The 17,646-nt window shown below is 39.4% G+C and overlaps 1 protein-coding gene across 9 annotated transcripts in view; it reads left to right on the top strand.

Moving 5' to 3' along the window:
• Positions 1-17,646, top strand: part of rapgef2b (Rap guanine nucleotide exchange factor 2b) — a 387,135-nt gene that overhangs the window by 164,359 nt on the left and 205,130 nt on the right. For 8 of the 9 annotated variants that reach the window (XM_048527135.2, XM_048527035.2, XM_048527046.1 and 5 more), the window contains one exon: positions 1,170-1,253. In XM_048527135.2, coding sequence (XP_048383092.1) covers positions 1,170-1,253 — 84 coding nt within the window. Of the gene's footprint in view, positions 1-1,169; positions 1,254-14,143; positions 14,272-17,646 lie in introns of those variants that run through there. The other variant, XM_048527074.2, reaches the window with a different exon arrangement.

Below are 17,646 nucleotides of genomic sequence, written 5' to 3'. Positions count from 1 at the left end.
AGTATAATTATTTGCCATGATAATAGGTCAAAATGAAGACCAGGTGAATAATACTTAAAATTTGGAGCTAAATGGACTATGGATATAAGCCCTCTTATGGAGCAGTAGTAGTGGCCCTACCACTGTCTGAGAGGCCTGGGTTCAAGTCCAAACTGCTTCAGAGGTGTGTAATAACATCGCTGAACATGTTGATTGGAAAAATAGGTAAATGAACTAGGGGCACAGATATCACTGAATCACTATTTTAACTCTTATTTTTGAGCAAAAGTTGAATCTTACTTGGGTTTTTCTCTTTTTATTGTAACTAAACTGCAACTGTCAGGAGAGGAATTAAGTTGCTTATAGAATACAGACATTTCTCTGTATTGCAAATAAACTAGGGAGTTCTGTGAAGTCAGTGAAATGTTATGCAAATGATTTCCATGGAAGCTTGCATTAGGTAAGCAATATACATGACAACTGGAAATGAGGTTTTGCATATGTGTGCAAAATTTTTGATGTGTTCAGGATTGTATGTTTGTTGCAGAACATGATCATTATTGTATTGATAGTCTGTGCAAAGGTGACCATGCAGTTTAAACCTGAAACTCTGTAATTATTCCAAAAAAGCTCTGTTTTAATGTTAAATGGATGAATTAATACTGAATAAATAATGTGAGATTAGATTCCCTACAGTGTGGAAACAGGCCCTTCGGCCCAACAAGTCCACACCGTCCCTTGGAGCATCCCACCCAGACCCATCCCCCTATAACCCACACACCCCTGAACACTACAGGCAATTTAGCATGGCCGATCCACCTAGCCTGCACATCTTTGGACTGTGGGAGGAAACCGGAGCACCTGGAGGAAACCCACGCAGACACGGGGAGAATGTGCAAACTTAGCACAGACAGCTACTCGAGGCTGGAATCGAACCCAGGTCCCTGGCACTGTGGGGCTGCAGCGCTAACCACTGAGCCACTGTGCTTCCCCAAGCATGGGAAGTAATTTGACAGATATATGTTGTATTTGTTACAACATACCCATTGAGTCTTGTATGTATATAGAGTTTCTGCATGTTTACTTAAATGTAAGATTTCATACCTATCAGAGTAGTTAGTTTTGTTGTAGTTTATTTCGTCCCTATTTTCTGTCATTGGTGTTACTCATTTTACTTTCTTTTATTCTAGCCCTGATGATATTGGCACATGTTGGTACATTCTCTTGTCCGGTTCTGTATTCATCAAAGAGTCCATGTTTCTTCCTAGAAGCAGGTATGCTTGCAGTCAACACATATTTACAAAATTGAGTGTGAATGATTTGTTTTGTACAGCGGATATGTTGTTTGAATAGTGAATGGTACAATTGTCCACATTATAAAACAACCAATTCCAAAATTTGCATTATATTATGTACTTGTGACTTAGGGTTTGAATTGCTGTCATAATACTTATTAACATGTTGAATTAATGTGTTAGTTGAATACATATCAAAGTTTTAATAGACTGAAAGCTGATAAACTTCCAAGTGATATTGAATGATCTTATTGAAATCAAAATGATTTGTAATTTTATTTTGTACAATTAGAACACTTGTGGCATCCTCCTGAAGTACTCTTATTGCGTTGCAGCACCAACACTGCCAATTTACTCTCTTACCAGCAATTGGATCCCTCCAAATAATCCTGCTGATCTCTTTCTGGTTTATTTCACACCCTTCCTCTCTGATCCTGTGGACTCTGCTAGCAAATTAACTGTCACTCCTCTCCACATCTCCACTGGAAGTCAGCTTAGTTCTTTGAACAAAGTCTTTTGCATTCATGACTGAATTGTATGCATGATTGTATGGACATCAAGGTCTTTATGGAAGCTTGGGCTCATTAGTGACGTTAGCTGCCCCTACTGAAATCTCAGCACTACTTCCAACCACTCACTCAAATGTCATGTCAAGCATTAAGCTTCTCATCAAATCTTTGCTGACCACTTCCCATGCAACCCCCAGTCTACCTCTCTTTTGAATAACTCCTCTACCTCCATCTTAGCCTGTATATAAATTCATTGCCCTTTTGTACTGTCTGAACACTTCCCTCTTGAAGACCACCCTCTTGATCTGACCATCTTGTGAGACCTCTCTGTGCTCATCATGTCAATCACAAAGAAGGCTGTTTCTGATCACTGTCTTTTAAATTTCATCCAACCTTGCATCTTTTTGTATCTGGTCCTGAAAATGAAACATTGCTGCAAAATCTGTTGCCAATCTACACGCCTTTCATAATTTTATATACCTATTGCAAAGAACTGCTGGGAATTATCCCTGATATCCTGATCTTTGTCCCTTAATTGACATCACGATAACAAACCAATACCACATTTCTTTGACTTTTTGTTATCTTTAGAGAATTAGGTTGTAATTTTTTTGGTGTATTTCTATGTTTTCTTTTTCTCCGTGTCCCTTTGTGTCATTCTCTGATCCTCATTTTCCATAGTACTATTTTCGTCTCTTACCTTGTCTCTATTCTTTATCTTTATCCTATTTCCCCTCTGTTTAGTTTAAAGTCCCCATTACTTACCTAGTTATGCAGTTCACTGTATCACTATCCCCAATGCAGTTGAGGTATAGACGATTCCAAAGGTACAGCCCCCACTTCGGCAGTACTGGTGTCACTGGCCCATGAACGAGAACCCATGCTAGTCTTTCACCCCTGTATTCATCAGTCTAATTTTATATCCGCTGTGCCAATTTGCAAGAGAGTCACATAATAACCCAGAGATTATAACCTAAAAGATCTTTTCCGTATAGCACCTAGATTTTCATATTCCCTGTGCAGAATCTGTCACCCCACTTCTGGATCCTCCTCTACTGCGACATGCTCCTTCCCAGTTGTGAGCAGAAGTCCTGAATGCTGGCTCCAGGCTAGAAGCACAGCTTTCTTGACTCTTGCGTCATTCTCTTCAGCGAAGTTTCAGTCCCTCCCTCACTATACTGTCACCTACTAAAATACAATTCTTATTGCTCCCTCATTTGAATGGCTTCTTATACCGTACTGCCATGGGCAGTTCACTCATCCACTCTGTGGCCCTGCTGTTATTCAAACAGGCTGCGAGAACTTCAGACACATTTGACAATTACAAAGGCTGACGCTCTTGCACTTTTGGTTTCCCTTGCCTGCCTCTTTCCCTGACCAAATCAGAAGACCCTATCCTAAGTTGTGTAACCACCTCCAGGTGCAAAGAGTTCTATCCCCTGATGTGTCACAGTGACTGTAGTTTAGCTGCCAGTGCACAAACTCTTGAGCTGAACCTTCTTGAACTTCAAACACTTGCAGGCATTTTTGTTTGGAACTGCTGGAACCAGTGATTCAAACATGCTGTGCTCCCTACGCTTACCTGTCTTGCCATCATTAGTGAATTTTAATTATCTGGTTATGTTATTCACTTATTTTTTTTATATTTTATTAACTTTACCCAGGTTAAGAATAGAAAAGATTTTAACCACATACTAGAGATTCACTGAACAGCTGGATCCTTTCTTTGTAGTAGAGCAATTCCAGTCAACTTCAATGAATCTGTCTCAGTCTCTGGCTGCCTGTTGAGGTTCTTTTCTCACAGACTCCTCCAGGTATTGCTGACTTCTTGTCTTGCACTCCTTAGCTAATTCATCCTCTATGTGATGCTGATTACCTGTCTTGGGTTCCCATCTCACCTTTTCTCTGGATGATGCTGTCATAGGTACTCCCCTCGTCTGCTCTAGGTTGTGCTGTCTGCTACCTTGAGGCCAACATTGCGCCCACCCTCTGGTGATTTCAGCTGTCCTGATATTTGATAACTCTGGATTACTGGAACAAAAAATCATTTTTTGTTTTGAATATTTAGCAGATAAGCATTTATTTTTCATTAGCACATGGACTTAAATCAATCCTTCATATAAAATTATGTTTTTATTAAACCTTGTATATTTCAGTACTTCGAGAAGTTTATTTTGGCAGTAAAATTTAGAACCTTTAAGTAATTATAGTTTCAGAAGCATAAACATAAAGCCTGAGAACATAATGATATAAAGGCAAGCAAAATAAAAAATCACAACTAGATCTAATTTGCTATGAAAATTGCTCTTATTATTTCATAGATTGAACTGATATTTGGTTCACATTACTTGCATTAATTTTTTAATGTATTTTACACAATTTCTGGCACTTAATAAGATCTGTCTGCATTTGTCGTATATGTCAGGAATGATTTGTGGTACCTTAAAGTTTGAAGCATTATGTGGATGAATTCAATATTTGTCTTGTGCACTGTTTTATATTGTTAACAAACATCAGATTTGACTTGTGCTCATTTCATTGACTCAGAGCTTCACAAACATATTAAAGACAGAGTAACATTAAAATACAAGCCTTTTTATTATTCTAATCCTGCCTGGTGCTGACTTGCCCTTTTGCATGCAATGTATTCTTTATCTTGATGATATGGAGAACAGTGAGATTTATGTGAAGCATGCTAATATGCTGGGGCATTTTGAGATCAAGAAAGAAGTGGTGTTGGGTCTCTTGAAGAGCATTAAGGTGGGTAAGTCCGCAGGGCCTGATGATATCTACCTCGGGTTATTGAGAGAGGCAAGAGAGGAGATTGCTAGGGCCTTCACTAAGATCTTTGTATCCTCATTAACTACTGGAGAGGTCCTGGAAGACTGGTGGGTAGCTAAAGTTGCTCCTCTATTCAAGGAGGGAAACGGGGATAATCCCAGAGACTGTAGACTGGTGAGTCTTACATTGGTAGTTGGAACAAGGGAGAAAATTCTTAGGAATAAGATTTATGCGCATTTGGAAAAGTGTGGCCTAATTAGGGGCAGTCGACATGGCTTTTTGCAGAGCAGGTCATGTCTTACTAACTTGATTAAATTTTTCAAAGAGGCGATAAAGGTGATTGAAAAGGGTAGAGCAGTGGGTGTATATGGATTTTAGTAAGGCTTTTGACGAGGTGCTTCAAAGTTCCCCAGAGGATTAAGATCCACGATGATTTGACTGGATGAATTCAGAATTAGCTTGCCCAAAGAAGGCAGAGGCTAGTGAAAGATAATAAAATGTGGAGCTGGATGAACACAGCAGGCCAAGCAGCATCTCAGGAGCTCAAAAGCTGACGTTTCGGGCCTAGACCCTTGGCTCTCTGATGAAGGGCCTGCTGTGTTCATCCAGCTCCACACTTTATTATCTTGGATTCTCCAGCATCTGCAGTTCCCATTATCACAGAGGCTAGTGAAAGTTTGTTTTTCAAGCTGGAGATCCATGAGTAGTGGTGTTCTGCAGGGATTATACTGGGACCTCTGCTGTTTGTAATATATATAAATGGCTTGGATGAAAATGTAGATGGATGGGTTAGTAAGTTTGCAGATGGTACAAAGAATGGTGGAGTTACTGTTAGTGTAGAAGGTTGTCAAACGATACAGCAGGTCAGTAGCAGATAAGGGTGGAGAAATGTCACATGGAGTTTGATCTGGGTAAGTGTGAGGTGCTGCATTTTGGGACATCAAATGTTAAAGAAAAGTATGCATTTAATGGCAGAATCCTAAATAGCATTGATATATAAAGTGATCTTAGGGTTCAAGTCCGTAGTTCCTTGAAAGTGGCCATGCAAGTAGATAAGAAGGCATATGGCATGCTTGCCTTTATTGTTGGGGGAATTGGGGACAAGAAGCAAGATGTCGTGTTGCAGCTTTATAAGACTTTGGTTAGGCCATGCTTGGAGTATTGTGTTCAGTTCTGTCACAACATTACTGGAAGGGTATGGAGGGTTTGGAGAGGGTGCGGAAGTGGCTTACCAGGATGCTGCCTGGATTGGAGTGTCTGATTTGTAAGGAGAGGATAGAAACACTCGGGTTGTTTTCTCTGGAGCGGTGGAGGCCAATGGAAGACTTTACAGAAGTCTATAGAATTATGAGCTGAATAGATAGGGTTGTTGGTCAGAGTCTGTCCCAGAATTGAAATTTCTAAAACTACGGGTCATACATTTAAGGTGAGAGGGGGAAAATTCAAAGGAGATGTGAGGGATGAGTTTTTTATTTAGCAGTAGGAGTGTGGAATGCGCTGCAGGGTTGGTGGTGGTGGAGTCAGATACAATAGGGGCATTTAAGAAACTTTTAGATAAGCGCATAAATATGCAAGGAATGGAGGGATATGCAACAAGGACAGGCAGAAGAGATTAGTTTACTTTGGCATCACGTTCAGCACAGTGTTATCGGCTGAAGGGCCTGTTCCTATGTTGTACAGTTCAATGTTCTGTGACATGTCACAGTGAAGCAATTTTATTAAGCTTCCTATTCTAATGTCAACAAACTTAAACCAAATTAATATTGGATACAGATTTGAAAAGGCAAAATTTTCCTGTCTGTGGTGTAGGAACAGGGAAAGGACCTAATGGGATGCTTTCAGAGAGTGGACTGAAACCTGACTGAAATCTCCCATTTGAAAATTTTCAAGATTGTTTGCTTGTAGTTCACAGGATAGCTTTCTAAATTTCCTCCATATTGATTGTATATGATAATCTTCTCAAAGGGCAAAGTAATATTTCAAATTACATTGCTGTAGGAAAAGAAATTTCTGGTGATGTATGTTGAGTAAATATATTGTGGTAATGGGATGGGAGTAAGAAAGGCTGATTTAAAGTCAAATCCTAAATGTAAAACCTATGCATTCCTGGTATTTCCAAGCAAAACCCTTTGTTTCCATCAAAGGACTTCACAGACATCAAATTGAGTTAATGTTTTCTCTAATTTTCCTTTCTTCTGCACAGTAGTCACTCCATCCACCACCAATGCTCAGTAGCAGCAGTGTGCATTATCAATAAGTCTCACTGCTGAACTTCACGAAACATCCTTAGCACCTTCCAAATCCACAAGAACATCCATCTTGAAGGGCAAGGGCGGCAGATATATGTGACACCACTGCTTGCAAGTTCCTTTCAAGCCACTCACCATCCTTACTTTGAAATATGTCACTGTTCCTTCATTGTCACTGGGTCAAAATCCTGGAATTCCCTCTTTCAAGGCCATGGGGTCTACCTACAGCACGTAGACTGCAGTAGTTCAAGGGGGCCACTTTCTGAAGGGACTAGGGCCAGGCAATAAATGCTGGCCAGCCAGAATGCCTACCCCGTGAGTGAACCAACATTTGTTGCACTGCATGGCCCTACTAAAATTATCGTTGGCTGGGAAAGACACACATCTTAAAGAAACTGCTGCTTGTATGTGCCCTGTTTGTTCCCTGCATGGCACATTACTGATTGGTGCTTGGTCTTCCACCCACACAACTTTGAGGGAACTTTGAGTCATTTTGAGATGTGGGCCAAATAAGGATTTCTTTTGCTTTCAGAATGTAGCAGTTCAAACAAAGAACATTGTGTCTTGTGGCCACTTGTATATGGGGATGCTTCTTGATAACTAAAACAAACTTTTTGTTGCTTTTGCTGATGACACAGTATGTTCTAACTGAATCATCTGTAACTATGACATTTGGTTTTAGAAACATGAAGAACAAATCATGTTACATTGTGGTTATTTGGCCCAAATCCAATATCAATAAGCTGATCAAGGCCATAAATCCAATTAACAGTCCTGAGTACCTATGGCACACAACTGTTGCTGGATGTAAAAGTTCTGCATCACCGCTTGACGCAAAACCCTACTACATTCCAACTGTGGAAAATTCTGTAGAATGCTTTAATATAATTCTCCCACATCAGGTGCAAGTAAATGTGCAGTCACTGATGGCTTTAAGCGGCTCTATCCTACTTCCTTTCTCTATTGTAATAACTCAGGAAGCCAGACTGGAAGGGAACATTGTTTATTGTTGCAAACCAAATTAGAACCACACATCGTGACATACAAAGGCTAATCCTAGACTCGGACAAGACAATCCTGCAGACCCATCCCTGGGTCTGCTTTTTTATAATATACATATATCCAAAGGTGTTATTACACACAACTGAAGGTGGCTTTCCTTCCACCAAATCACCATGACTTTTATTTTTGTTTTTGTTTTTAATTATTAGCTGACACCAATAAATTACCCATGCAGGCAATTAGACATTTACATGCAAAGTGCATTATGGCAATGCAAACCGTCGAAGTGAAGGAGGTGCAGGGAGAGAGGGAGGAAGCCTGCATAGCCTTCTTTTTATACATGGCCTGCTTTTTATTTTGAAATTCAGCCTGTTCAAACATGCTAGGAATCAAGGCTGATAGCAAGAACTGCTGGTGCTGGAGTCAGCTTCAATACAGCGTGGAGCTGGAGGAACACAACAGGTCAGGTACATCAGAGGAGCAGGAAAGTCGAAGTTTCAGGTTGGGCCCCTTCATCCAGACTAGGAGAGAGATCCACTGAGGTCTTTCTGGAGGGAGGACAACTTCTTCAAGGTGGACATCCTTGGAAGAGGCCTTGCAGTAGGGTTTTCAGGTCTGAGTCTTGATGAAATGATGTTATTACACACCTTTTTGAAGTAGATGGGTCTTGATCTCGGGTCCCCTGGTTCAGAGATAGGGACATTGTGTCACAAGAGTCCTCTGAGTATGTTTTTTTTCCCCTCTTTATATCCAGAAGTGTTATCGCACAAGTGAATGACTGTTTCCATCACCAAATCACTGACTTTTTAGTTTATAAACTATTAACACCTTAAGTCAATTTCATAGGATTGAAGCATAGAGCTGGATAATTTCTAATTAATTTGTTCAGAGATGTTATGACACAGCTGTGGAGTAAGTCGGACTTGAACCCAGGTCTTCTGGCTCAGACAGAGTAATGCTATCTTTGTTCATTTTATAGATATTTTCTGAATCAGCCTGATGAGAGATGTTCTGATAACTCTGGAGCAGGTGGAGTTTGAAACCCAGGTCCCTTGGCTGAGAGGGACACCTTCACTGTGCCACAAGAGCCCTTCTGGGTACACTTTATATTTTCTAATCAACTTGTTCAGTGATGTTATTACACATGACTGGATGAGGTGGGCCTTGAATCCATGTCTTCTGGCTCAGCGATAGCATTATGACCACTTCACCACAAGAGACGCCTGTGTCTGCTTTATGTTTTTAAATGGGAATGAATGGTGGTTTTGTGGTTACCTGGTTTCAATACCAGATGTATTGATGGAATTGAAATTCAGCCACCTACCATGATGAAATTTCGACCCAGGTCTCTGAAACATTCATCTGGGCTCTGGATTACATACCCAATGAAATTCCCATTACCGTCTGCCCCGTTTTATTTCTATTTTCTAGTCTGTCTGTTCAGAGATGTTATTACACACCTCTGGAACAGGTGGGATTTGAACTGGGATCTCTTAGCCCAGGGATAGGTACACCACCACTGCACCATAAGAGGGCCCTTTTGGGTTGCTTTATAAAGGGCTTAGGTGTAGAGTTTCAACTAGGAAGGCCATTACCTGTTTCCAAGGGAACTTGTACTCACTGAACTCCACAAAGGATTAATAAGTCATTCCCCAAGAGGCCTTGTAGAAGGGGTTGTCAGAATTATGCAGATGGTTTTGCTCAGTCTTAAAGGTCTCTGTAGCACTTCTGATGTAGCATCTCTGTGCACAGACATCAGTGACCTGCACTTTCCACTAATGGTGGTCGATGTGGCATATAAAGAGGGACTTAATCACTGAGTCGTCTTTTTGTTGTTGACTGCATTCTCCTGACCCATAGTCAGTCAGACCTACAGCGTATAACATGTCTTTCTGAGGCACTACAACTCTTTGGACTAAAAATCAGTTTAAGGGAAACAGTAGTCCTTCATTAACCTTCACCCCAAGACCACCAAGAATTGGCATCAAGAGAAGTCAAGTGAATTGTGTTCAGCAATTGACTTATTTGGGATTCCACTATAAACAAGGAAGTGGACAATGGATTTTCAAAAGCAAGCAGAGCATTTTGCTGTCTCTGTAAATGAATGTAGAGCATCACAGCATTAAACACAGACCAAGCTCAAAGCATATGAAGCCGTTGCTCCTACCACCCTTCTGTAAGGCGCTGTGTCACATGAAATGTCATGAGAAATCTCACCAGAAACCTTCCCTAGGGAGATAGGAAAGAAGTGTCATTGAATGTTTTTAAGGCAGGGATAAATTGTTTTTGACTCCATTATTAATCAGGGAATTATAGTCAGTGAACCGGAAAGTGAAATTATGTTGTCACCTTCCTGGAACAATCAGAGATGAGCAGCAAATGCCCCAGCAGTCTGTGGAAATAGTCTTCAAAATATGTGAGGTGCAGAATGGCTGACAGAAGGGATTAGTACATGCAGCCTGTTCTGAGAAATTCAGTTTCAAGATAGGGTGCATGAGTGAAGAATCTGACTGTGATCATGGGTGGTGAGGGAAGGGAATGCAGGCCCAAGCTTTCTGAATGACACCTGGAGGAGTGTTCCTTTTCTTCCTAGCCAACAAAGAAACCTGAAATGTAGTTTTAAATTTCGCTACTAGATCTTGACTTGCTGATAGTGTTTCTCCACCTTGCTCTTGGGGTTGAAATCGCAGATCAGTTCCTAAACAAAACATAATTGGACCAAGTCTATCTGTTTAAAGTAGAACACTGCTTCATTCTTGCAAGTGTCCTGCTCATCTGCTCCAAGAACAAGTTAATTTACAGTCATTAAGAAGGGGATAGATTCAGTAGGAATAAATGGCTAACCTTACATCTGACTTTGTCTTTTCCTTAGCTTCTGCCTGGCAACGACAACTAAAATCTGTCAGTAAATCCAACCAAATTACAAACTTACTGTTCACTGCAAGATTATGATATTTTCCTTTCACAGAACAATACAGCACATGAACAGGCCCTTCAGCCCACAGTGTCTGCGCTGTGATGCCATTCTAAACTAATTCCATCTGCCTGCTCATGGTGCATGTCTCTCTATTCCTTGTCAGTACATGTAAAACAAAATTGAGGCCATCTCACGCTGCTTGGGCTTCACGTCACATTGAATAATGCCAGTCAAGCCAAGTTTTAAGGATGTGCTCAAAGGAATCGGTTAAACCTCAAGGGAATAAATGTCCTGAATTGTAGTCATTATTCACCCTTGATATAACTTGCAGATTGCTGAGTGCAATAAATGCAGTGCAGCCAGCCATCTCTCACAGTAGTGTGGTCCGGCACCAACCTTAAAATACTGCTGAATTTTTGTTTTTATTAATACATGAAATATGAATGTCATTTACAAGGCCATTATTTATTTTCCTTCCATAATTTTAAAGGTGGCACTGAGCCACCTTTCTGAATCACTGCAGCCAATGTGATATAGACACAGCCACTGTATAGTTAGGGAACCAGTTCTAGAACTTTGATCCAGCTGATAAAATAATGAGGAATGGCCATTTAGTTCCAAATCAGATACCGAGACTTGGGAGGGGAACTTGAGGGTGCTGTCCTTGTCCTTCTAGATGATCGAGGTTGTGGACTTAAAAGATACTCTCAAAGAAGTGCCTCCGTGGACTGCACACATGGATGCCGCCGTACTGTGATGGTCAGAGTGTAGAACAAATGGGCTGCGTGATAGTGTCAAGCTTCTTGAATGTTGTTGGATCTGTGCACATCAGAGTAAATAATTTTCAGAATGTTTGCCTCACGAAACACTGTCTGCAGATGAGTATCAGAAAGTTGTCTTTAATAAATTTGCAACTAAAAACTTAAAAGATAATGCATTTCGGTACAAGAGATAATAAGGTGTAGAGCTGGATAAACACTGCAGGCCAAGCAGCATCATAGGAGCAGGCAGGCTGACGTTTCGGGCCTAGATTTTCTGAAGAAGGGTCTGGGCCCAAAATGCCAGCCTTCCTGCTCCTCTGATGCTGCTTGGCCTGCAGTGTTCATCCAGCTTTACACCTTGTTATCTCAGATTCTCCAGCATCTGCAGTTCCGACTATCTCTGATGCATTTCAGTACATTTGTTTTATGGTATGACCTAGTTGTCTCCACTGATGACAAGTCAACTATTTTTGTTTTCTGTTTGGATAAAGTATCCAGATTTGCAAGAATAAAACATCTTGGTTCAGTGAATACAGCTTGTAATTATTAAGCTTCATGTTGCTTCATGAATTATTATGAAAAACATGTTTTAATGAAACCAATGAGAATTTTTAACATCAATTGCATTATTTTTTTCAGATAATTAGTGCCCAGGCTATATTTTTTTAATATAAAAAGCACAACTTTAGCAAGACGTAATTAAAATAAAACAAAGAACTGCAGATGTTGGAAGCCTGAAACAAAAACAGAAATTGGAAAAACACAAAAACACAGGTCTGGCAGCATCTGTGGAGAAAAAAATAGAATTAACATTTGCATCCAGACTCTTTAGAATAAAATAAATATTGAGAAAAAAAGGAAAGGAGAAAGAATTTATTCCAGTTCAAAGGTTGTGGGTTCGAGTCCCACCAGAAGGGCAGCTCAGTGGTTAGCACCGCAGCCTCTCAGCACCAGGGACCCAGGTTTGATTCTGGCCCTGGATGACTGTGTGGAGTTTGCACATTCTCACTGTGTCTGCGTAGGTTTCATCCCACAGCCCAAAGATGTGCAAGTTAGGCGGATTGGCTGTGCTAAATTGCTCGTAGTGTCTAGGGGTGTGTAAATTAGGTGGATTAGACATGGGAAATGCTGGGTTGCAGGAGATGGGTCTGGGTGGGATGCTCTTCGGAGGGGCATTGTGGACTTGTTGGGCTGAATGGCCTGTTTCCACACTGTAGAGAATCTATGGATAATGCCTTTCAAGTCCTTGGTATATCACAAAGTGCTTTTCAGGCAATAAAATTTTGAATTGCTGTACTGTTGTAGAAAATTCAGCAGCCATTCGCACACAATAATCATGTGATAATACTGAGATCTGCTTTAGTGATGTTGCCTGTGGGATAAATATTGGTCCCTTATCCTCCTTTAAAGTATTGCCTTTGTACTTTTTTTATATTCTCCACAGAACAAATTGGTTTACTGTCTGATTCAACAAGATAAAACCTCTGACAATTCCACACTCCTTCAAGGCATTTTGTGCTTTCATGCCTAGATTTTGTGCTCAAGATGAGCTATGATATAATCTGTGAAATGTTATTGCTAATGTTTAAACTTTTTTTATTTAATTTGCTGACTTAAAGATTGTAAACATCATTCTTTGGAGCCAAAATATTTATCAAATCAGTTTTTTTTTCACCTGAGGTTTCCACTTGTGCTTTTCTGTAAATTTATTGGAGGGATGCAATAAAATGCTTTAATATGCCGTTTTCTTTCTAATTAATTATTTGTATTTAACAGATGATATTTATTTGACTTTTGGCCATTCAACAAAAAGACTTCAGTTTAGAAGCCTATCTGGAATGGAAAATTGACTAAATGGTACACATCAAATGATAAAATGTTTTGGCCATTTGCTCCAGTTATGTTTTTTTCCTACAATGCTATTCTACTTTGAAATGGTTTTAAAAATTGTACTTGCATGGTCTGGAAAATTCACACATGGGAGTCGAGTTTGGAATGGAGTAGGAAAGAAATTTGTGAAGGTCACCAATGTGTCAACAATATTATTGATTTGTGCAGAGAAGCTGAGAGCTCAAATACTAGGTGGGAAAATGGTAATACTAGAGGCAACCAATCTATTGTTATCTCCACTGAGACGAAAGGTTTTTTTCCCCCCCAGTTATCTCTGTGCCTTCAGTCGTCGCAGGGCCGTCTGTGGAGGTAGTAAATGAATGTTATGTAAATGAGGATTAAATAAACATTTTTAAAGAGCTGGTTGTTGTACTGTGTACCCAAGTTAGTACTTTGATCTTGGAACACGGGCCCATGTTAAAAAGAATATCATTTTAGTAATCAGCAAATTCTTGAATGGCAAGGTCTGAAAAGCAGCTGTCAGACGCTACTTGAGGTCATAAACATAGAATGCGGAAGCAATGCGCATGCAGCATATGCTGCACATATCTTGCAGCCTGTGGAGGTAGTCAGGTCACCAAGGCAGGAAATGAACCGGCTGATGGAATTTTGGCTTTACTTGCCTCTCTACATACAGCAACACAAGAGAAAGATAGATTCCAAAGTCTGCCTGGGATTAAAAAAAAGCTGCACTGTAAAAGGCCTTTTGGATAAAATGGCCTTAAAGTTAAAGTATGCTATAAAATACGGGTTAGAGAATTGTTCTACTTATCACTGAAGTTATACTTGGTTTTGTATTTTTATTTTTTTAAGCAACAAACATCATTGTGACTGTCGGTGTAGTCCAGATACTGAGCTATTTTTTCTTAATGGCTGCACACTGGACTGGTGAGTGCCAGTATACTTCAGTTGAACGTGCTAGTTTATTTCGTTGCTGTTGTAGATGCCAATTGTAGATATTTAATGAGCCTGTAAGAAATTAAACTTGTAAAATGAGACTCACTGTTGAAGGTTTCCAAATGAATTTGATAATATAATTTGTTTAGAATAGTGCATGGCAAACTAGCCTCAGATTTGTTTTGGTTGCCTGTCTGGGAAGCTAGTTTGTCAAATATTGGTAGCTATTTACATACCTTTTCCATTTTATTAATTTGCAGTCTGTGTAATTACAGATTACACTTATGGACCATATTTTTCAAGAGCCCCTGTGCAATGTCGTCTGCATTTTAATCTAAAATTATTTCAGTGAAGTAAACCTTTTCAGTTAAAAGCAAATGACGTTCAGAAACAGTTGAGTGCCTTCTTGACTACGATTTACATCTTTTCACTGATGACTCAGTGAAAAATAATTTGGAACATCTTAGCTTTCTGCTGAAATGTGTCTTTTGTTATTGACAAATTTAGAAGCAGTATTGCACTTCGTTTCACTTGTATGTGGAAAATCTGATTTAAATTTAATTCTATTTCCACACACATTCCAAATGTGAGATTTCAAATGGACTAAACCATGTTTTGTTCACAATAATGGAGTTAGACAGAAGAGTACATTATATTGGTAGCCTACTTTCCACAATTACATCATCAAACATAAATGTGAAATATCTGTTATCAGCTTTACTTAGGTTCACTTGTCTTGTACAATCAAGATTTCCAAACTTCTCAAGCTAGTATAGAATAGAAAGGGTAGAAATTTTGATGAAAAACATGAATTATGTTTTTGATTTATTGGAAAGTTGCACTTTTTTGGTTCTTGATATGGTTTTGTAAGCTTATCATTCTTGCAGACATTGTTACTTAAAAATGCTAAGTCAAAATGCAGCAATGTACACCTTTGACATGTTTTGAAAAGTATAATTTGATGCTTTTTTTTAATAAATTTTTGTCATTTTGAAGATTTTTTTCTTGACTAAGAGACGCTACAATGCATAAGCATTGTTAGGGATGCGTGTAAAGTGGTTTTAATTTGTGACACAGAATGTTGGCTATGTGAGATTAATGTTTGTGATGCCTTGGAAAGCAATTGCCCAGCAATGGGGGTTGGACTGCTGTGAAATTGGAATGCTGAGGTCCAGGTTAAGGGTAAAGAACTTTAAATAAATTAGGAGTCAGCCTGGCTGGTTATGTGTCCTACTTGCATTTTGTGTGAATATGTCCATATAATCTTAAACCAGGGATAAACTGAAACTGGGAAGATTTTATTTTGAAGACTCTGTTTTTGCCATTTTCTGGAGAAAGGGTTAAACTTTGTAAGAATAGCACATTGTTTTGACAAGCTGGGGAAAAAAATATATTACTGTAAGGTTCTAAAATGTCAGAGAGTCATAATTGCCTTTAAAGACCTGAATACCAGTGATATCAAGGGGAAGTGTGTTTTGTGTATGTTTGTATAAAAATGTCTCAGTAGCTACAAAAGGAATGTTATGCTTTTTTCCCCCCAAATTAATGTAATGATTGTCTCCTCCAGCATAGTATTGAACAAATCTGAATCAAGCTTCCTGATCTAAGCAGAATTCATCTCTCTATTATGTTTCAGTAAATGCCTTGTGTAGATTTTTTTGATGGTGATCAAGATGGTTTCACAGACTTTGCAGGGGTGTATGAATGTTTAAAAAAATTTCTTCTACTTGCTGCCCTCTCCTAACTATAACTAGAAACAGATGTGTATTTTTCCAAAAATATTATGTCATTAATTTTCATTTTAATCTTAGATTATGTTTGACCTTTTTTTTTAGTTGACTGTTTGTTTTCTTTTTAAATTTTGTCAGTGGTTCACTTATTTTTCCTGTTCTCTCTACAACTCTCCTTGATATGCCCTTTATTTCTCTAGTTGTCATTCATATATATTTACATTTGCTGACAATGTAATACATTTCCAAGGTCTTGGCTCCTACAGAAGAATTTTATCGGAGCATATCAAAGCTGAAATTACCTACTTATAAATATCTTTCACTATCAGCCCACCTTAACTGAGCAGTTTCACCTGAACTATTGAACCTTTTTGTATCTGCTTAGATTAAGTAGTTTGGTACTAAAAGAAGTACAATATTCACTAATTAATCCATAGCGCTTATTACTTTTATCACTAAGTCTTGGTCCTTTGCAAACATTTCTGGAGAATCTCAGTCTAGATTAATACCTCCAATGCGTCACCTCTGAAAACTTTAGAGATCACCCTGCCTCTCTGCCTGTCCACCTCTCCTCTGCCACTTACCCTATTTCGTATTGCAGGTCACTGTGAGCAAAGTGCCATGTCTGTGCAAGAGACTCTTGTCAAAGTTGTAATGGTCATCATTGTGTGACACTTAGGTTTCCATCACCTCAGCTGATATCAGGGAAACACCTGGAGGTAGTGGTAGGCAAAGAAAGGAGGAGGCTTTTTGAGTGCCCACTGGAGGCACAGGTGTTCGTTGAATGTGTGTAGTCTGCACTTCTAGTATGTATCTAATCACTTGCACTATTGTTACATTCGATGTAGTCTTAGCTTTGTTGTCCATCCCTAACTGCCCTTAGTGATACCAATAAGTGACAAAAATCTGACTGACTGTGTAGTTGAATAGCTTGTGTATACCATACTGGTAAAACCCTTGGAAAATACCTAAAGCCTGAAGAAAGTTAATTTGTTTTTCCCTCCCCACTTGTTGAAAGCTGTGGCCTTAACATTAACTTTTTAAACTTTATCAGGGCTTGATTTCCAGCACTCTAATCCAATAAGTTGTGGCACTCATGTACATACAGTTCCTCCAGCCTTTGCAAAGTCAAGAAAGAACTGTGCAGTTATACAAGATCGTACGATTTTATTATGTGAAGAAATATATCCAACCCTACTCCAGCAGTGGCATATGGAATTCTCCCATTCTTTACATTTCACATTACTTTATCATTCCTGTTAATACTGTGACTCTGCAACCTACCCACCCCTCCATTTCTCCATTGATACCTCTCACTTGTTGTCATCAGCATTCAGGTCCCAAAGGCTTTCTGAACCGCCAAACTCCTAGAGGCCAACTGCGCGATCAGTTTTCTTGACTCATGCGCGCACACGCATATGCACACACACACAGTAACCACAAGATCATATATTCCACGACCTACCAAATTCTAAAGTTAACATATCAAATTCCTTGTATGGCAGTGACATACCCTTTTGAGAACCATTGCCATAGACATACCTCCACGAGCTTCCTGCAGCAAGGACTGCATTGTGGACTGCCATTTTGATTCTGCCTTTGCAATCATTGTGCCAAATTTGTCAGAATAGGGTAG

The sequence above is a fragment of the Stegostoma tigrinum genome, chromosome 1 (genome assembly GCF_030684315.1).
Source record: "Stegostoma tigrinum isolate sSteTig4 chromosome 1, sSteTig4.hap1, whole genome shotgun sequence".
Taxonomy (NCBI): domain Eukaryota; kingdom Metazoa; phylum Chordata; class Chondrichthyes; order Orectolobiformes; family Stegostomatidae; genus Stegostoma; species Stegostoma tigrinum.
Note: the sequence above shows the minus strand (reverse complement) of the source record. Positions and strands in the feature narration are given on the sequence as shown.